The 16,944-nt window shown below is 42.0% G+C and overlaps 1 protein-coding gene across 1 annotated transcript; it reads right to left on the minus strand.

The window, feature by feature from the left end:
• Positions 1-646: 646 nt before the first annotated feature.
• On the minus strand, positions 647-7,252 carry LOC122224043 (apolipoprotein C-I-like). Its single transcript, XM_042945337.1, is given in 4 exon segments — positions 647-814; positions 1,108-1,189; positions 1,191-1,416; positions 7,210-7,252. Coding segments are annotated over 3 exon segments (261 nt in total). The 5' UTR covers positions 1,302-1,416; positions 7,210-7,252; the 3' UTR covers positions 647-746.
• Between the last annotated feature and the right edge of the window lie 9,692 nt (positions 7,253-16,944).

Genomic DNA, 16,944 nt, shown 5'->3' on the forward strand with positions numbered 1-16,944 from the left:
AGAGACCTTGGAGAGCACTGTCTTAGACAATCACTCTTAGAGAAGAGAGCCTTTATAGAAGTCCAGTTTTCCAGAGAACTTCCAGCACATAGTTGCAGCAAAAAGTGTGTGTGTGTGTGCACATCAAAGAAGGTAAGAGGTATAATTTGACTTTGCCCACATCACCTGTCCCCCAAGCAGCACGGCTCAGGGCCAAGAAATCACCTTCTCAGCCCATGACTTCTCTAGCAGGGGGAAAGTGAGGGCATGCAAGTGAGCACCTGGCTTCCCAGGCTATGCAGAAATCTGGAAAACAGGCCTATTTCTCTGTTGCCCATTCAGGGTACTGAGTTGTGTGCTGCATGACTGGGGCTGGGAGGAGCAAGTAGGACTCTTGGAGGGCATCAAAGGAACATGGATTCTATGGGGCGCCTGGGTGGCGCAGTCGGTTAAGCGTCCGACTTCAGCCAGGTCACGATCTCGCGGTCCGTGAGTTCGAGCCCCGCGTCAGGCTCTGGGCTGATGGCTCGGAGCCTGGAGCCTGTTTCCGATTCTGTGTCTCCCTCTCTCTCTGCCCCTCCCCCGTTCATGCTCTGTCTCTCTCTGTCCCAAAAATAAATAAAAAACGTTGAAAAAAAAAATTTTAAAAGGAACATGGATTCTATTAACTATATCATAAATTCTAATCAAAGGGCATAGAGTGGACTTGCCACCACATTTACACTGACAGGAGCTCGATTTCCTCAGGAAATCCCATCAGGGAGGCATCACCCTGGCTGTGGTACAACTTGGAAACATGTCCACACTGACAGCAGCTGGGTTTCCTCAGGACCCTCTGTGGGAAGAGAAGGAAGTGGCTGGGAATCAATGTACCAGAGTTATAATCTAAAACAAAGATTTTCCTTCAGAAAACATCATCAATAGCCACTACTAAAATGACCCTGATCTACTGGGCAGCCATGGAACTTGAGATGTTGTCTACCTCAGTTCATTAACAATGAGCTCTGCATGTTTGTATATCTGAGAGCTGGTGTGTTTGAGGTTGGCTGGAGAGCTAAATCACCCTCATGAAAGAGACGGGACCCTGACCCCAGTCATCCTGCAGATGAAAGAGCTGATCAACATTACCAATGTCATTCTGTTTGATGCTTTCAGTGGCTTCCAGGCCCTTCTCCTCCAAGGTGTTTCCAAATTCCTTCAGCTTATCCAGGATGTGTCCCCAAGGTGTTGGAGAGATCTGGGGCTGCCCAGGCTAGGGCTGGTCCTTCCAAAACCATTGACAGAACCACCAGCAGGACTAGAGGCAATAAGATGAGCCTCATGGCAGTGCCAGAGGGGCACTCTGGATCAGTCGTAGGACAGCATGGGTGAGCCTGTACGTTTTACAGCTACCTTCTTCCCAGAAGACTCTTCAGGTTGAACATATTGCACCTTTGTCTGGGAAGATAAAGGCATTAATTTACTGTCATGCTATTAGCAGGAGCAAGACTGCACTTATTCTTCTTGTGGCCAGACTCCTCCCATCCTTCCATTCCAAAGATGTCTTCTCCTGCATCCCCTGGGGTGAGATTTATGGCAGTTTACCCACATACTTTGGGTTGATTGAGGTTTGGGATATACCACTTGCCTAGTTCTGGTGATTCTGGGACAAAGACACTTCTGAAACTTGAGAAGGATGGAAATCAGCTTTCTTTTTTTATTGAATTATGTTTCACATAAAACATTATGTGGTTGAAGTACAAAACATGTTGATTTGATGCATATATGTATTGTAATATGATTATCATTGTGGTGATAGTTGGCACCTCTATCATGTCACATAATTGTTATTTTGTTTTTGTGGTGGGAACAACCAAAGTCTAATCTCTTATCATTTTGGGTGAATATAATGCAATTTTATTGTCTATATGCTATATGCTATGCGTTGGATTTCCAGGATTTATCTGACTACTGGTTGAAGATTTGGACCCTTAAACAAAATCTCTCCTGCTTCCCCATACCCCAGCCCATGGTAACCACTATTTTATTCTTGGTTTTTATAAGTTTGGCTCTTTCGGATTCCACACGTAGGTGATATTATACAGTATTTGTCTTTCATGGTCTGACTTATCTCACTTAGTATAATGCCTTCAAGTTCCATCCATGTTATCACAGAATGCAGGATTTCCTTCTGTCTCATGGCTGATTAATATTCCATTGTATCATGGCACCTGGGTGACTCAGTCGGCTGAGCATCCGACCCTTAGTTTTGGCTCAGGTAATGATGTCAAAGTCGTGGGATTAAGCCCCACATGGGTCTCTGTGTTGAGCGTGGAGTCTGCTTAAGATCTCTCTCTCTCTTTCTTTCCCTCTGCCCTCTACCCCCACTCACATTCTCTTCCTCTTTCTCTCTACCTCTCTCTCTCTCTACAATAAAATAAATAAATAAAAATTTAAAATATTCCATTGTATCTATATACCACAACTTCTTTGTCCATTTATCTGTTGATGGACACTTGGGTTGTTCCCATGTCTTGGCTATTATGAATGGTGCAGTAAGCATAGGAGTGTATTCTTAAAAAGGCATAGAATGGCTGGATGGATTTAAAAAAAAAAAAAAAAAAAAACAAGATCTGACTATATCCTGCCTACAAGAGATTCACCTCAGCTTTAAGGACACACATAGGCTCAAGGTGAAGGAATAGAAAAAGATATTCCATGTAAGTGGAAACCAAAAGAGAACAAGATTAACTATGTTTATAGCAAACAAAATAGACTTAACCCAAAAACTGTAACAAGAGACAAAGAAGGTCATTATATAATGATAAAAAGATCAATTCCTCAGGAACATATAACAGTTGCAAATATATATGTACTCAACATCAGGGCACTTAAATATATTAGGCAAATGCCAACTGATCTGAAAGGAGAAATAGACACTACCCCACTTTCAACAAAAGGTAGCTTATTCAGACAGAAAATCAAGAAGGAAACGCTGGATTTGAACTATACTTTAGTACAAATGTACCTAACAAATACATATAGAACATACCATCCAACAGAAGCAGATGCACATCCTTCTCAAGCACATATGGAACATTCTTCATGATAGAGCATGGTAAGTCACAAACAAGTCTTAGCAAATTTAAGAGTACTGAATTGTACCAAGTATCTTTTCCAACTACAATGGCATGAAGCTAGGAATCAGTAACAGGAAGAAACTGAGAAAATTCACAAATATGTGGAAAGGAAACAACATTCCTGAACAACCAATGGATCAAGAAGAAATCAAAAGTAAATAAAAAATAACTTGAAACAAATGAAAATGGAAACAAAATAACCAAAATGTATGGGATGCATTGAAACAAACTCAAAGAGATCACATCCAAATGTTGAAGCTTACATGCAAAACAATAGTAAAAATACACTAAAAAATTTATCTATGAATTGATATCAGTTGATACCAAGGAAGCACTGTTAACTTTGTTAAATATAACAATGGCATTACAGTTATTTTTTTTAAAGATCATATTTTTAAAAGATGTATATATATCAAAGTATTTAAAGGTGAAATGGCAAAAATATCTGAGATTGCCTTAAAACACAAAGAAAAAGTGACAAAGCAAATACAATACAATCTTGGTAATTATTCAGTCTAAAGAATGGGGATATGCAAGTCCACTGTTGAATTTCTGTACTTGCTTATGTTTGTAGATTTTCATAATAATTTAAAAGGAATAAATGGGTGGAAAAATTAGACCTGGTCAAACACAACTCTTTGACCCACCACCTACCCACTCTTTTCCAGTTCCAGGCAAGTTCCTAGACAGCTTTTTCCATCTGTGATACTTGGGAACAGAAAAGTGGACAGCAGGCAGCAACAAGCACCCGCACAGAGGGAACTACCAACCTGGGCCTCCCACCTCTCTGTCTGTAGCTCTTCCCATGCTCCTGCTTGGCCTCCATCAGCCCCCAAAGCCTTTCATCAATGGATAGTCAAGTCACCCCACCTTCTCTGGAGCCTCATCCCTTCCCTGTCCTACCTGAGGCTTCCTCAGGATGTCAGTAGTCAAACCCTTCCCTGCGGAGGCTGTTGAGTAGGACACCAGCTACAGACAGCAAGAGGGCTAAGGGCTCAGCACCAGCACACACTTACTTAATCTCACCTGTGCCTCCCTGGCTTGCCAGGCACTGGGAAAGGACAATTTGTCCAAATGGGAGGATGCCTGCCCTCTACTGGCCACCAGTCGCTCAGGCCTCCAGCTACCTCCCCTAATCTAAGCAGAAAAAAGAACAGAAAGCAGGCCCAGGAGGACTTGGCCTGGTGGTTGAGGGCTACAGAGAAAGGAAGGAGGAGGAAGGAAGTGCCCTGTGGAACTGGCAGACGGAGAAAGACTTCCAGGTGGGGGCAGGGACATGATGACAGCAGAGGAGAGCAGAGACTGTTTCTCTGCCTGCCTGCCTTCCAGTCTTGTGTTTATTCTTAAAACAGACCTAGAGCTGATCAAGGGCATGACTCTAACTTTGACAATGGGACACAGATGAGTAAGACCCTCTTTTAGGAGAGGAGCTTCCAGTGGGTGGGAAAGACACTCGCATAAACAGAACTATGCCCAGAGATCAGGGCCATATGGGCCTGGGGGCAAATGATGTGCTGCGGGCATCCAGGGGAAGCGCAGGGATAACCCTTCACAGTAGAGTAGGCTCTGGAAATCTCCCGTACCTACAGCAGAAGCCAAGAGCCACAGAGCTTCCAGGGTAGTGATGAGAAATATCCTCATGATATACACTCATGGGAGGGTACTGAGCCCAAACTGAGAATTTCAAAGGGACATCAGGGCAAAATTGCAGGGAGGAGGCTGCAACATCGAGACACTCCAATCTCAGCTTAGGCTGTTTTAGACACCTGAGTAAATTTGAAAATCTAATTGGCTTTATTCAACAATTCATGAATAGGACAGCATCCCATCTAGCAGTCAGAAAGGAATTCTAGGGAGCTACACAAAAATGGAAGGCTTTTACAGGCAGAAGCTTTTACAGGCTTTTATAGGCTTAGGCAAGGGACACTGGGGGGTCAACAAGGGAGGGAGCCAGGTTTTAGTTAGGCCAGGGAAGACTGTGAAGACTGCCCTTAGGATAGCAGTAGCCTGTAGGGAGAGGTGGAGAACACCAAGCACAGTGGAGACAGGCCAGATGACCTGGCAAACTGGCTTTAGAGGATCAGTTGGAAAACACCAAGGCTGAGAGCCCTGGGTGATCATGACTTCAAGGATTATGAGCCTCCAGTAGCCTCATAAAGAAGTCTGGACCCTTCCAGGTCATAATGCTCCAGAGAGGCCCAAATCACAGGCAAGTGGACACAGACCCTGCAAGGGCCCAACACAGCACCAGGTGAAAGAGGCCCAGTTACCCTCTAAGGACCCAGTCCTGTAGGAGATCTCCATTTCCCCAGAGAGATCCAACCTGGACAGGTTTGTGATATGATTTGAGAAGATGAGGCAGAGAGAAAACCCCAATGTTGATTTCAAATGGGAGCAACAGTTAGCCAAGTATTTTACACCAATTGTTCCTTTATATAAAGTGGTTTTTCTGCCTTCCTATAAGGCAACTATTTGCTACCACATTATGGAGATGGCTGGATTTTCTCCACATTCAGAAGCAATGTTTGGCATAGTTTGACTTAAAATATGAACTATATAATACACTTGAAATTTAGTTTTAAAGGCATTGGAGCATTTCATATATTTTTACTATAATAAACTGAAGTATGTATGGGAGAGTATGCACTCCTGTACAGATTTTGAGCTAAATTCAGAAATTTACATGTATTTATTTTTTTAAGTTTATTTATTTATTTTGAGAGAAAGCATGCACACAAGCTGGGGAAGGGCAGAGAGCAAGGGAGAGAGAGAATCCCAAGCAGGCTCTGTGCTGTGCTGAGCACAACATGGGGCTCAATCCCACAACCATGAGTTCATGACCTGAGCTGCAATCAAAAGTCGGACATTCAACCAAGTCAGCCAGGCATCCAAGAAATTTACATGTATTTAATTTTGCCTTCATTTTATAATCAGGGACGGATTGGAAGGTCCAAATTTTCATTACTTCTTCTTAAGTGTTTGCTCTTGGGAGTTCTCACATCAGAAGAACATATGAGAAGAGACTCCTCATAATTTCCTTTCTGCCTCATCCCCAAACCCACCAAAAGCAGCAAAGCAAATAAGAAACAGCAACTCCATATCTTTGATTAAGTGGAGTTAGAGGGAAAACCTGTAACTCCAAACTCCAAAATAAATTAGAAAGACTGATAAGGGCAGAGAACACCAGGCCATCCAGGGAGACCTTCAAGGTAGGGGCAGCACAGGACAAACCCATACAGGTCGATGGCCCACCTAGGAGCAGGGGCAGGGGTGGGGGAACAACAAAACAATCACATTTGATACAGTAGAGTGGAAGGAGACACGGTGCTCAGAGAGATAAGAGACCACATACAGCAGCAAACCACTACATTGGCTAACATGGGGAACAGAAAAGGGGTCTGGGGGAGGTAACAGCCCCAAAGCTGCAGCTCTTGATCAGCTCAGCAAAAAAGGGGTTGGCAGCCTTAGGCACAAGTACCTGTCTTCCCCATGAGACAGTACAAATACCTTGGCTTCTCCCCAACCCCATCCTTGTGAAAACAGCTAATCCAAGAAGAATTTGACCACAAAATGAATAGGCAAAGAATCTCCGGGGGGGGGGGGGAGAACATGGTGGCAGGGACATAGACAGAGGATAAGTAAAGGAGCAAGTGAAGAACATCTCTCCAAAATATTTTAGTGTAGAGGGAAGGAGCCAAGATGGTGGAACAGTACAGAAGTTTTTTGTGTGTCTCCCGTCAATGAAATACAGCCATACCATACACTAAACCATCCTGTACACCTAGAAAACTGATCTGAGAATTAACAGCAATCTGCACAACCTGAACCACAGAATTCAGCAGGTATGTGGCATGGAGAGGTGAACTTGGGGAGAGAGAAGGCACAGAGGGTGGGGAGCCGCTTTTGCATGCAGAGAGAGGATGGAGACTGGGGGAGAATATGGGAAAAGCACCCATCCCCAAAAGCAGCTGGAGAGAAAGTGGAAAATTGGAAACAGCCACAGGGACTGAACTAAAAAGGCAGAAAGGACAAAGGAGAAAGGAGAGGGTTTAAATTCCATTAAGACTGTAATCAGGGGGAACGCAGAGTCTGAAACTTCGCAGCTCGATACCTGGAGGTGCTCTGGTGGAAAGGGCGAATCCCCAGGAGCAGAGTGGGGTCCGGGAGGTTCTTGGGCCACATGGGGAGAAGCAGTTCCACTGCTGGAAGGACATTTGGTAGAGGCTGTGAGGCCACCTGGGCCCAGCAGACCCCAGAGAACGGCCACATTCGCTGGTGCTGGAACAAGATCGTTGGGGGTTAAGCCTGGTGCCAGATGTGTGTTGTGATTTTCCATAATCCCTGAGGTGCTGCTGCTACACTATCTCGCGAACTTTTTCTGGTGTGGGCTGGCACCTGGCTGCAGTCTCTGGGCATCAGCTGCATCACGGTCCCACAAGTGTTCCTGAGTGTGGCAGGCACCGGGCCATTGCTCAGTGAGATCCTCCGCAGCGGGCAGAGCAGGTCAAAGCCGCAGTGCCTCAGAAATGGGGGGCCGGGGAAGTCAGCCACATCTGAGACAAAACTCAGGAGGCAGGTGCTGCCTGGGGCTTGGTCACAGACAGTGTGGAAGCAGGGAGTGGACGGAAGCCGAAGATGGACGGGTGCATGATTGCTGATCAGGGAGAACAGAGTTCTGAAACTAGAGACTGGGTAGCTGGGTGACACCATTTTCACCACTGCCACGCATGTGCATATGTACCTACAAGCGCCACAATTCACCCCAGTAGGCTAGCAGTGCCATCTAGTGGAGAACAGAGCCATTACACTAAGCCCCGCCCAACTAGGCCAACCTCGCTCTTCAAGAACACAAGTCTCACCGCCTGCTTAGTTTATGGACTATAAAGCACTTTGTAGTTTGACTTCTAGGGAAAAACAAAGTAATTTCAGTTGTATTTCAGTCTGTTAGCTGGTCCAACTATTCAATTTTCTTTCTTTCTTTCTTCTTTTTCTCTTTTTCGTTTCTTTTTCTTGAATACAGAAAGAGAAAAAATTCAATTTATTTTCAATTTTTATTAAAAATATTTTTCTTTAATTTTTTTTACCATATGTTTTACTTTTGTATAAATTTTTTAAAATTCTATTTTACTTCCATCATTTCATTTTAGTCTACTTCAGTGTATTCATTTTTTCAAATTTTCAAACGATTTCCTTTTTTTTTCTTTTTTCCTCCTTTTTTCTCTAATCTATCAAGCCACTTTCAACACCCAGACCAACACACCTAGGATCTAGCATTATTTATTTTATTTTGTGTGTTTGTTTTTAATTTTTTAACTTTAATTTTTTTTTAATTTTTTAATTTTTTATACCTCATTTATTCCTTTTCTCCATTCAAAATGACAAAACAAAGGAATTCACCCCAAAAGAAAGAGCAGGAAGAAATAACAGCCAGGGACTTAACCAACACAGATACAAGCAAGATGTCTGAACCAGAATTTAGAATCACGATAATAAGAATACTAGCTGGAGTCGAAAATAGATTAGAATTCCTTTATGCAGAGATGAAAGAAGTAAAAACTAGTCAGAATTAAATAAAAAATGCTATAACTGAGCTGCAATCTCGAATGGATGCCACGGTGGCAAGGATGGATGAGGCAGAACAGAGAATCAGTGATATAGAGGACAAACTTATGGAGAATAATGAAGCAGAAAAAAAGAGGGAGATTAAGGCAAGAGAGCATGATTTAAGAATTAGAGAAATCAGTGATTCATTAAAAAGGAACAACATCAGAACCATAGGGGTCCCAGAAGAGAGAGGAAGAGAGAGAAATAAGGGTAGAAGGGTTATGTGAGCAAATCATAGTGGAAAACTTTCCTAACCTGGGGAAAGACACAGACATCAAAATCCAGGAAGCACAGAGGACTCCCATTAGATTCAACAAAAACCAACCATCAACAGGCATATCATAGTCAAATTCACAAAATACTCAGGCAAGGAGAGAATCATGAAAGCAGCAAGGGAAAAAAGTTCTTAACCTACAAGGGAAGACAGATCAAGTTTGCAGCAGACCTATCCACAGAAACTTGGCAGGCCAGAAAGGAGTGGCAGGATATATTCAATGTGCTGAATCAGAAAAATATGCAGCCAAGAATTCTTTATCCAGCAAGGCTGTCATTCAAAATAGAAGGAGAGATAAAAAGTTTTCCCAGCAAACAAAAATTAAAGGAGTTTGTGACCACTAAACCAGCCCTGCAAGAAATTTTAAGGGGGACTCTCCGAGGGGAGAAAAGATAGATAGATAGATAGATAGATAGATAGATAGATAGATGATAGATAGATAGATAGATCGATCGGGGAGCCTGGGTGGCGCAGTCGGTTAAGCATCCGACTTCAGCCAGGTCATGATCTCACGGTCCGTGAGTTCGAGCCCCGCGTCAGGCTCTGGGCTGATGGCTTGGAGCCTGTTTCCGATTCTGTGTCTCCCTCTCTCTCTGACCCTCCCCCGTTCATGCTCTGTCTCCCTCTGTCCCAAAAATAAATTAAAAACGTTGAAAAAAAAATTTTAAAAATAAAAAAATAAAATAAAAAAAAAGATAGATAGATAGATACCAAAGCAATAAAGATTAGAAAGACCAGAGAATACCACCAGAAACTCCAACTCTACAAGCAACATAATGGCAATAAATTCATATTTTTCAGTACTCACTCTAAACGTCAGTGGACTCAGTGCTCCAATAAAAAGACATAGGGTAACAGAATGGATAAGAAAACAAGATCCATCTATATGCTGTTTATAAGAGACCCACTGTAGACCTAAAGACACCTTCAGATTGAAAGTAAGGGGATGGAGAACCATCTATCATGCTAATGGTCAACAAAAGAAAGCTGGAGTAGCCATATTTATATCAAACTTTCTAGACTTTAAAATAAAGCCTGTATCAAGAGATGAAGAAGGGGTCTATCCACCAAGAAGACCTAACAATTGTAAATATTTATGCATCAAATGTGGAAGAACCCAAATATATAAGTCAACTAATCACAAACATAAAGAAGCTCATTGACAGTAATACCATAATAGTAGGAGATTTCAACACCCCACTCACAGCAATGGACAGATTATCTGATCAAAAAATCAACAGGAAAAAATGGCTTTGAATGACACACTAGGCCAGATGGTCTTAACAAATATACTCAGAACATTTCATCCTAAAGCAGCAGAATATACATTCTTCGCCAGTGCACATGGAACATTCTCCAGAATATACCACATATTGGGACACAAATAAGCCCTCAACAAGTACAAAAAGATAGAGATCATATCATGCATATTTTCAGACCACAACTCTATGAAACTAGAAATCAACAAGAAAAAAATTGGAAAGGTAACAAATACTTGGAGACTAAAGAGCATCCTACTAAAGAATGAATGGGCCAACAAAGAAGTTAAAGAGAAAATTAAAAAGTATATGGAAGCTAATGAAAATGATAACACCACAACCCAAAACCTCTAGGACACAGCAAAGGCAGTCATAGGAGGAAAGTATATAGCAATCCAGGCCTTCCTAAAGAAGGAAGAAGGATCTCAGGTACACAACCTAACCTTATGCCTTAAAGAGCTGGAAAAAGAAAAGCAAATAAAACCCAAAACCAGCAGAAGACAGGAAATAACAAAGATTAGAGCAGAAATTAATGCTATTGAAACAAACAAACAAAAAACAGTAGAACAGATCAATGAAACCAGAAGCTGATTCTTTGAAAGAATTAACAAAATTGATAAACCACTACCCAGTTTGATCAAAAAGAAAAAGGAAAGGACCCAAATAAATAAAATCAAGAATGAAAGAGGAGAGATCACAACCAACATAGCAGAAATAAAAACAATAATAAGAGAATATTATGAGCAATTATATGCCAATAAAATGGGCAATCTGGAAGAAATGGACACATTCCTAGAAACATATACATTACCAAAACTGAAACAGGAAGAAATAGAAAATTTGAACAGACCTATAACCAGTAAAGAAATCGAATTAGTAATCATAAATCTCCCAAAAAACAAGAGTCCAGGGCCAGATGGCTTTCCAGGGGAATTCTACCAAACATTTAAGGAAGAGTTAACACCTATTCTCTTAAAGGTGTTCCAAAAAACAGAAATGGAGGAAAAGTTCCAAACTATTTCTATGAGGCCAGAATTACCTTGATTCCAAAACCAACAGAGACCCCACTAAAAAGGTGAACTATAGACCAATTTCCCTGATGAACATGGATGCAAAAATCCTCAACAAGATATTAGCCAACTGAATCCAACAATACATTGAAAAAATTATTCACCACGACCAAGTGGGATTTATACCTGGGATGCAGGACTGGTTCAATATCCACAAAACAATTAATGTGATTCATCACATCAATAAAAGAAAGGATAAGAACCATATGATCCTCTCAGTAGATGCAGAGAAGGCATTTGACAAAATACAGCATTCTTTCTTGATAAAAACCCTCAAGAAAGTAGGGATAGAAGGATCATACCTCGAGATCATAAAAGCCATATATGAAAGACCCAATGCTAATATTATCCTCAATGGGGAAAAACTGAGAACTTTCCCCCTAAGATCAGGAACAAGACAGGGATGTCCAGTCTCGCCACTGTTATTCAACATAGTATTGGAAGTCTTAGCCTCTACAATCAATCAGACAACACAAAGAAATAAAAGACATCCAAATTGGCCAGGAGGAGGTCAAACTTTCACTCTTCGCAGATGACATGATACTCTATATGGAAAGCCCTAAAGATTCCACCAAAAAACTTCTAGAACTGATTCATGAATTCAGCAAAGTGGCAGGATATAAAATCCATGCACAGAAATCAGTTGCATTCCTACTCACCAACAATAAAGCAACAGAAAGAGAAATCAAGGAATCGATCCCATTTACAATTGCACCAAAAAACATAAAATACCTAGGAATAAATCTAACCAAAGAGGTGAAAAATCTATACACTGAAAATTATAGAAAGCTTATGAAAGAAATTAAAGAAGACACAAAAAAATGGAAAAATATTCCATGCTCCTGGATGGGAAAAACAAATATTGTTACAATGTCCATACTACCCAAAGCAATCTACATATTCAATGCAATCCCTATCAAAATAACACCATCATTCTTCACAGAGCTAGAACAAAGAATCCTAAGATTTGTATGGAACCAGAAAAGACCCCGAATAGCTAAAGCGATCTTGAAAAAGAAAACCAAAACAGGAGGCATCACAATCCTGGACTTCAAGCTATACTACAAAGCTGTAATCATCAAGACAGTATGGTACTGGCACAAGAACAGACACTCAGATCAATGGAACAGAATAGAGAATCCAGAAATGGATCCACAAACATACGGCCAACTAATCTTTGACAAAGCAGGAAAGAATATCCAATGGAATAAAGACAGTCTCTTCAGCAAGTGGTGCTGGGAAAACTGGACAGCAACATGCAGAAGAATGAACCTGGACCACCTTCTTACACCATAAACAGAAATAAACTCAAAATGGATGAAAGACCTCAATGTAAGACAGGAAGCCATCAAAATCCTCGAGGAGAAAGCAGGCAAAAACCTCTCTGATCCTGGACAGAGCAAATTCTTACTCAACACGTCTCCAGAGGCAAGGGAAACAAAAGCAAAAATGAACTACTGGGACCTCATCAAAATAAAAAGCTTCTGCACAGTGAAGGAAACAATCAGCAAAACTAAAATGCAACCGACAGAATGGGAGAATATATTGCAAACGACATATCAGATAAAGGGTTGGTATCCAAAATCTATAAAGAACTTATCAAACTCAACACCCAAACAACAAATAATCCAGTGAAGAAATGGGCAAAAGACATGAATAGACACTTCTCCAAAGAAGACATCCAGATGGCCAAGTGACACATGGAAAAATGCTCAACATCACTCGACATCAGAGAAATACAAATCAAAACCACAATGAGATACCACCTCACACCAGTAAGAATGGCTAACATTAACAACTCAGGCAACAACAGATGTAGGTGAGGCTGCAGAGAGAGAGGATCTCTTTTGCATTGTTGGTGGCAATGCAAGCTGGTGCAGCCACTCTGGAAAACAGTATGGAGGTTCCTCAAAAAAATTAAGAATAGAACTACCTTATGACCCACCAATTGCACTACTAGGTATTTATCCACGGGATACAGGTATGCTGTTTCAAAGGGATGTATGCACCCCAATGTTTATAGCAGCACTATCAACAACAGCCAAAGTATGGAAAGAGCCCAATGTCCATCGATGGATGAATGGATAAAGAAGATGTGGTATATATATACAATGGAGTATTACTCGGCAATCAAAAAGAAAGAAATCTTGCCATTTGCAACTATGTGGATGGAACTGGAAGGTATTATGCTAGGTGAAATTAGAGAAAGACAAAAATCATATAACTTTACTCATATGAGGACTTTAAGAGACAAAACAGATGAACATAAGGGAAACAAAAATACAAACAGGGAGGGGGACAAAGTATAAGAGATTCTTAAATATGGAGAACAAACAGAGGGTTACTGGAGAGGTTGTGGGAGGGGGGATGGACTAAATGGGTAAGGGGCATTAAGGAATCTACTCTTGAAATCATTGTTGCACTATATGCTAACTAGCTTGGATATAAATTAAAAAATAAATTTAAAAAATTATCTATAGGGGTGCCTGCATGGCTCAGTTGGTTGAGCATCCAACTCTTGATTTTGGCTCAGGTCATGATCTCACAGTTCATGGGTTCAAGCCCTGTGCTGTCAGTGCAGAGCCTGCTTGGGATTCTCTCCCTCCCTCTCTCTCTGACCTGCTCTCTCTCTCTCTCCCTCCCTCTCTAAAAATAAACATTTTAAAAAGAAGAAGAAGAAGAAAGAAAATGCCCCCTCCATAACCCAAGCTCTGTGAAAAGCTACCTTGGATGTGGAAATCCTCAGCCCTGGAGGACCAGGCTAGAAGCATAGGACATTTCTAACACAAGGTGCTCTCCAAGAAGATTTCTGAAGGGAGGGTGTCATCCTTGTAACTAACTGCAAAGACTTATCTACAGAAAAGAATGTAGCCACATTAGCTTCCTCTCATCTCCCCAAGGGATGTACCACCTCTTGGATAGAAAATGAGAGTGGGCTTTGGAACAGAGGAAAAGAAGTGCCTCAAATTCAAGGCCACCAGTGTGGTCCAGACCAAATCAGAGTCTCTGGAGGCTCTAACAGAGAACTGCTTCCTTCTTCAAGGAGATGGCCAAGGTGAGCCAGATTCCTGGACCCACTGCTCTCTTCCTCCCAGAGCCGCTGATATACAGAAGCGATAACAGTCTGCGCGATGGTGGCAGAGACCCAGCTTCCTAAGGGCCTAAGGGCATTCCAGCTACACCAGAACAGACTTCCCCACACCATACAGTGGGGTTCTGGAAGCAGCAACATCCAGAGAAATCAACGTGCTTCTGGAGATTCTTCAAGCTTTCCAGGGTCCTATCCTGTAAACACCTTCACCCAGGATGACCAGGGCAACAAAGTTGTGGACCCACCATGGGAAGGAAGACATTCTTGGAATGGTAAGTAGGGCCCCAACCCAGTTAACAGAACATCAAAAGACATGCAATGTGTTGGGGTTTTTTTTTGAATGGGGAGGAATCTAAGCTATTCCTATCACCATGATGTCATCCATTTAATAGATCAGCATGACACCACGTGGGTGAAGGTTGCTGTGCACTAAGTTGTTGCCCAGAGACTGGATATATCTTATGGCATCATGAGGTTATGTGTGCACTCCATCTCCTAAAGTTCATTCACTCATTGTTGCTCACAGGCGTTCAAGGCTCACTTGCTACAATGATGTGCCTCTTTCTCCTGACCCTGAAGATGCACTTTTCTCAAGCTGAACAATGTATCTACATTTCGTATAATACTTTGTGTTTGGAGTGGGGGGACCTCTTCTTTTCTCCTCCATCTTGGTAATCCAAGGATGCATGAAACAGCAGCCCTGTGGCAGCCAGCTTCCAAGATGACCCCTAATGGTTCTTCCTTACTGGTATTCATGGTCCTGTGTAGTCCCTTCTCACACTGAACAGTATTGATCTGTGCAACCAATAGGATGCTGCAGAAATGAGAACATGTGACTTCCAAGGCTGGGTCATAAAGGCATTGCATTTCGGCCTTGCTATCACTTGGATCACTTACTTGAGGGAAACCAGCCACCAAGTCAGGAGGACATTCCACTAGCCTTGTGGAGAGGCCCACATGGTGAGGAACCAAAGCTCCTTCCAATAGCCATGTGATGAGCTATCTTGGCTCCATCCTGGGAGAAGATCCTCCAGCCCCATCAAAGCCTTCATATGATGTGGCCCTGAGTGACATCTTGACTACACCTCATGATAGACCCTGGGCCAGAACACCCAGATAAGCTGCTCCAAATTCCTGACCCACAGAGAAATGATGTGAGATAATGTCTATTTTTGTTTTAAGCCACTAAGTTTTAGTGTAATTTGTTACTAAAACAGTCCCTCTTGCCAATTAACTACTCTGAAGAAGCCACCTTCTTACAGGCCAACTTTTAACTGGTGTTATTATTTTTAAATTCTCTGCAGACACACCCCTTATTGCCTGCATCCTGAATAGAAGTTTTCATCACATACCCAATGTGTGGCTACACGGAAGCCACCCTGAATTAACTACTTGTCAAGAAGCCAATGTAATGGGCATTGTGGATATGAGCAATGTAGGATCCCTACTCCCCACAGACTCAGGTCCCTGGGTGTGGGCTCCAAGCCCATTGGAGCTCACATCTCTTGCATACTACTAGTCCTCTCATCTACTGGCCCCACTTGAAGCCAAGAAATAATAGTGGGACTGGGGAGTGTGAGTGGGCTGCCCCCTGAAGACTCCCCATCCATACTCTGCCCTAATCTGAATGATTTCCTACCACAACTATGTATTCTCAGGAGTGCAGATGAGACTCTTCCTCATTTCCGGTGAGGTAGAAGAATTCTTCTTATTACTTCAGTTTGACTATTTCTGTCTGCAGAGAATTTAAAAACCGAACACTGGTCAAAAGTGCAGACATGGAATGCCACTTAGGAAAAATTACTAAAACCTGGAGTTACAACATTATCATACTATTAGAAAATTCTCTCTAGAGCAGTGGGTGGCAGGGGGCTGGAGGGACAAACTTAAGAGTCAGAATGCACTGCAGTGGAGCTATTTTTGGCCAACATAATGGTGATGACTTCATTGTTGTTTCCATGATAAATCACTGTTTAGCTGACTTCTGACAGGGCAGGCTATATTAGTTATCACAGTATTTCAGAATGCTCTGGCCTTTAACTCTCTCTTGGCCAAGATCTTGTTAGGACACTTTTGTTTACAAACATCTTACTATATGTGCCAGGCTCTGTGCTGAAGGGAGCAGAATATGCCACCCCAAAAATATGCCTCTTTGGCATAAGGATTATTGAGCTATAGTCCCTTGAAAAACAGCAGGTACAAGAAAGGAACTCTGACCTCCCTTTTACTTCCTGAAAGCAGGAGATAAAACTCCCATGTGAAAGATGGTCTGCCTATACCAGGAGTAGAGAAATGTTATTATCACCAGAAACAGGGAACTGAGGCCAAGAGAAATCTGTACAAATAGATTTTGTTAAAATAATTCTTATCTTTAGTCTTGCCATTTTAGTTACTTTTCCACAATTGCCTCTCTTTGTTCAACCTACTATATAAACACTTAGGCCTGGCCACCTCTGTGGGTCTTCAATTTCCTGTGGTGGTTCCCATGCACATGTGAAAATCTATATACTTTCTCCTATTAATCTGTCCCATGTCAATTTAGTTCTCT

The sequence above is a fragment of the Panthera leo genome, chromosome A1 (assembly GCF_018350215.1).
Source record: "Panthera leo isolate Ple1 chromosome A1, P.leo_Ple1_pat1.1, whole genome shotgun sequence".
Classification (NCBI taxonomy): Eukaryota; Metazoa; Chordata; class Mammalia; order Carnivora; family Felidae; genus Panthera; species Panthera leo.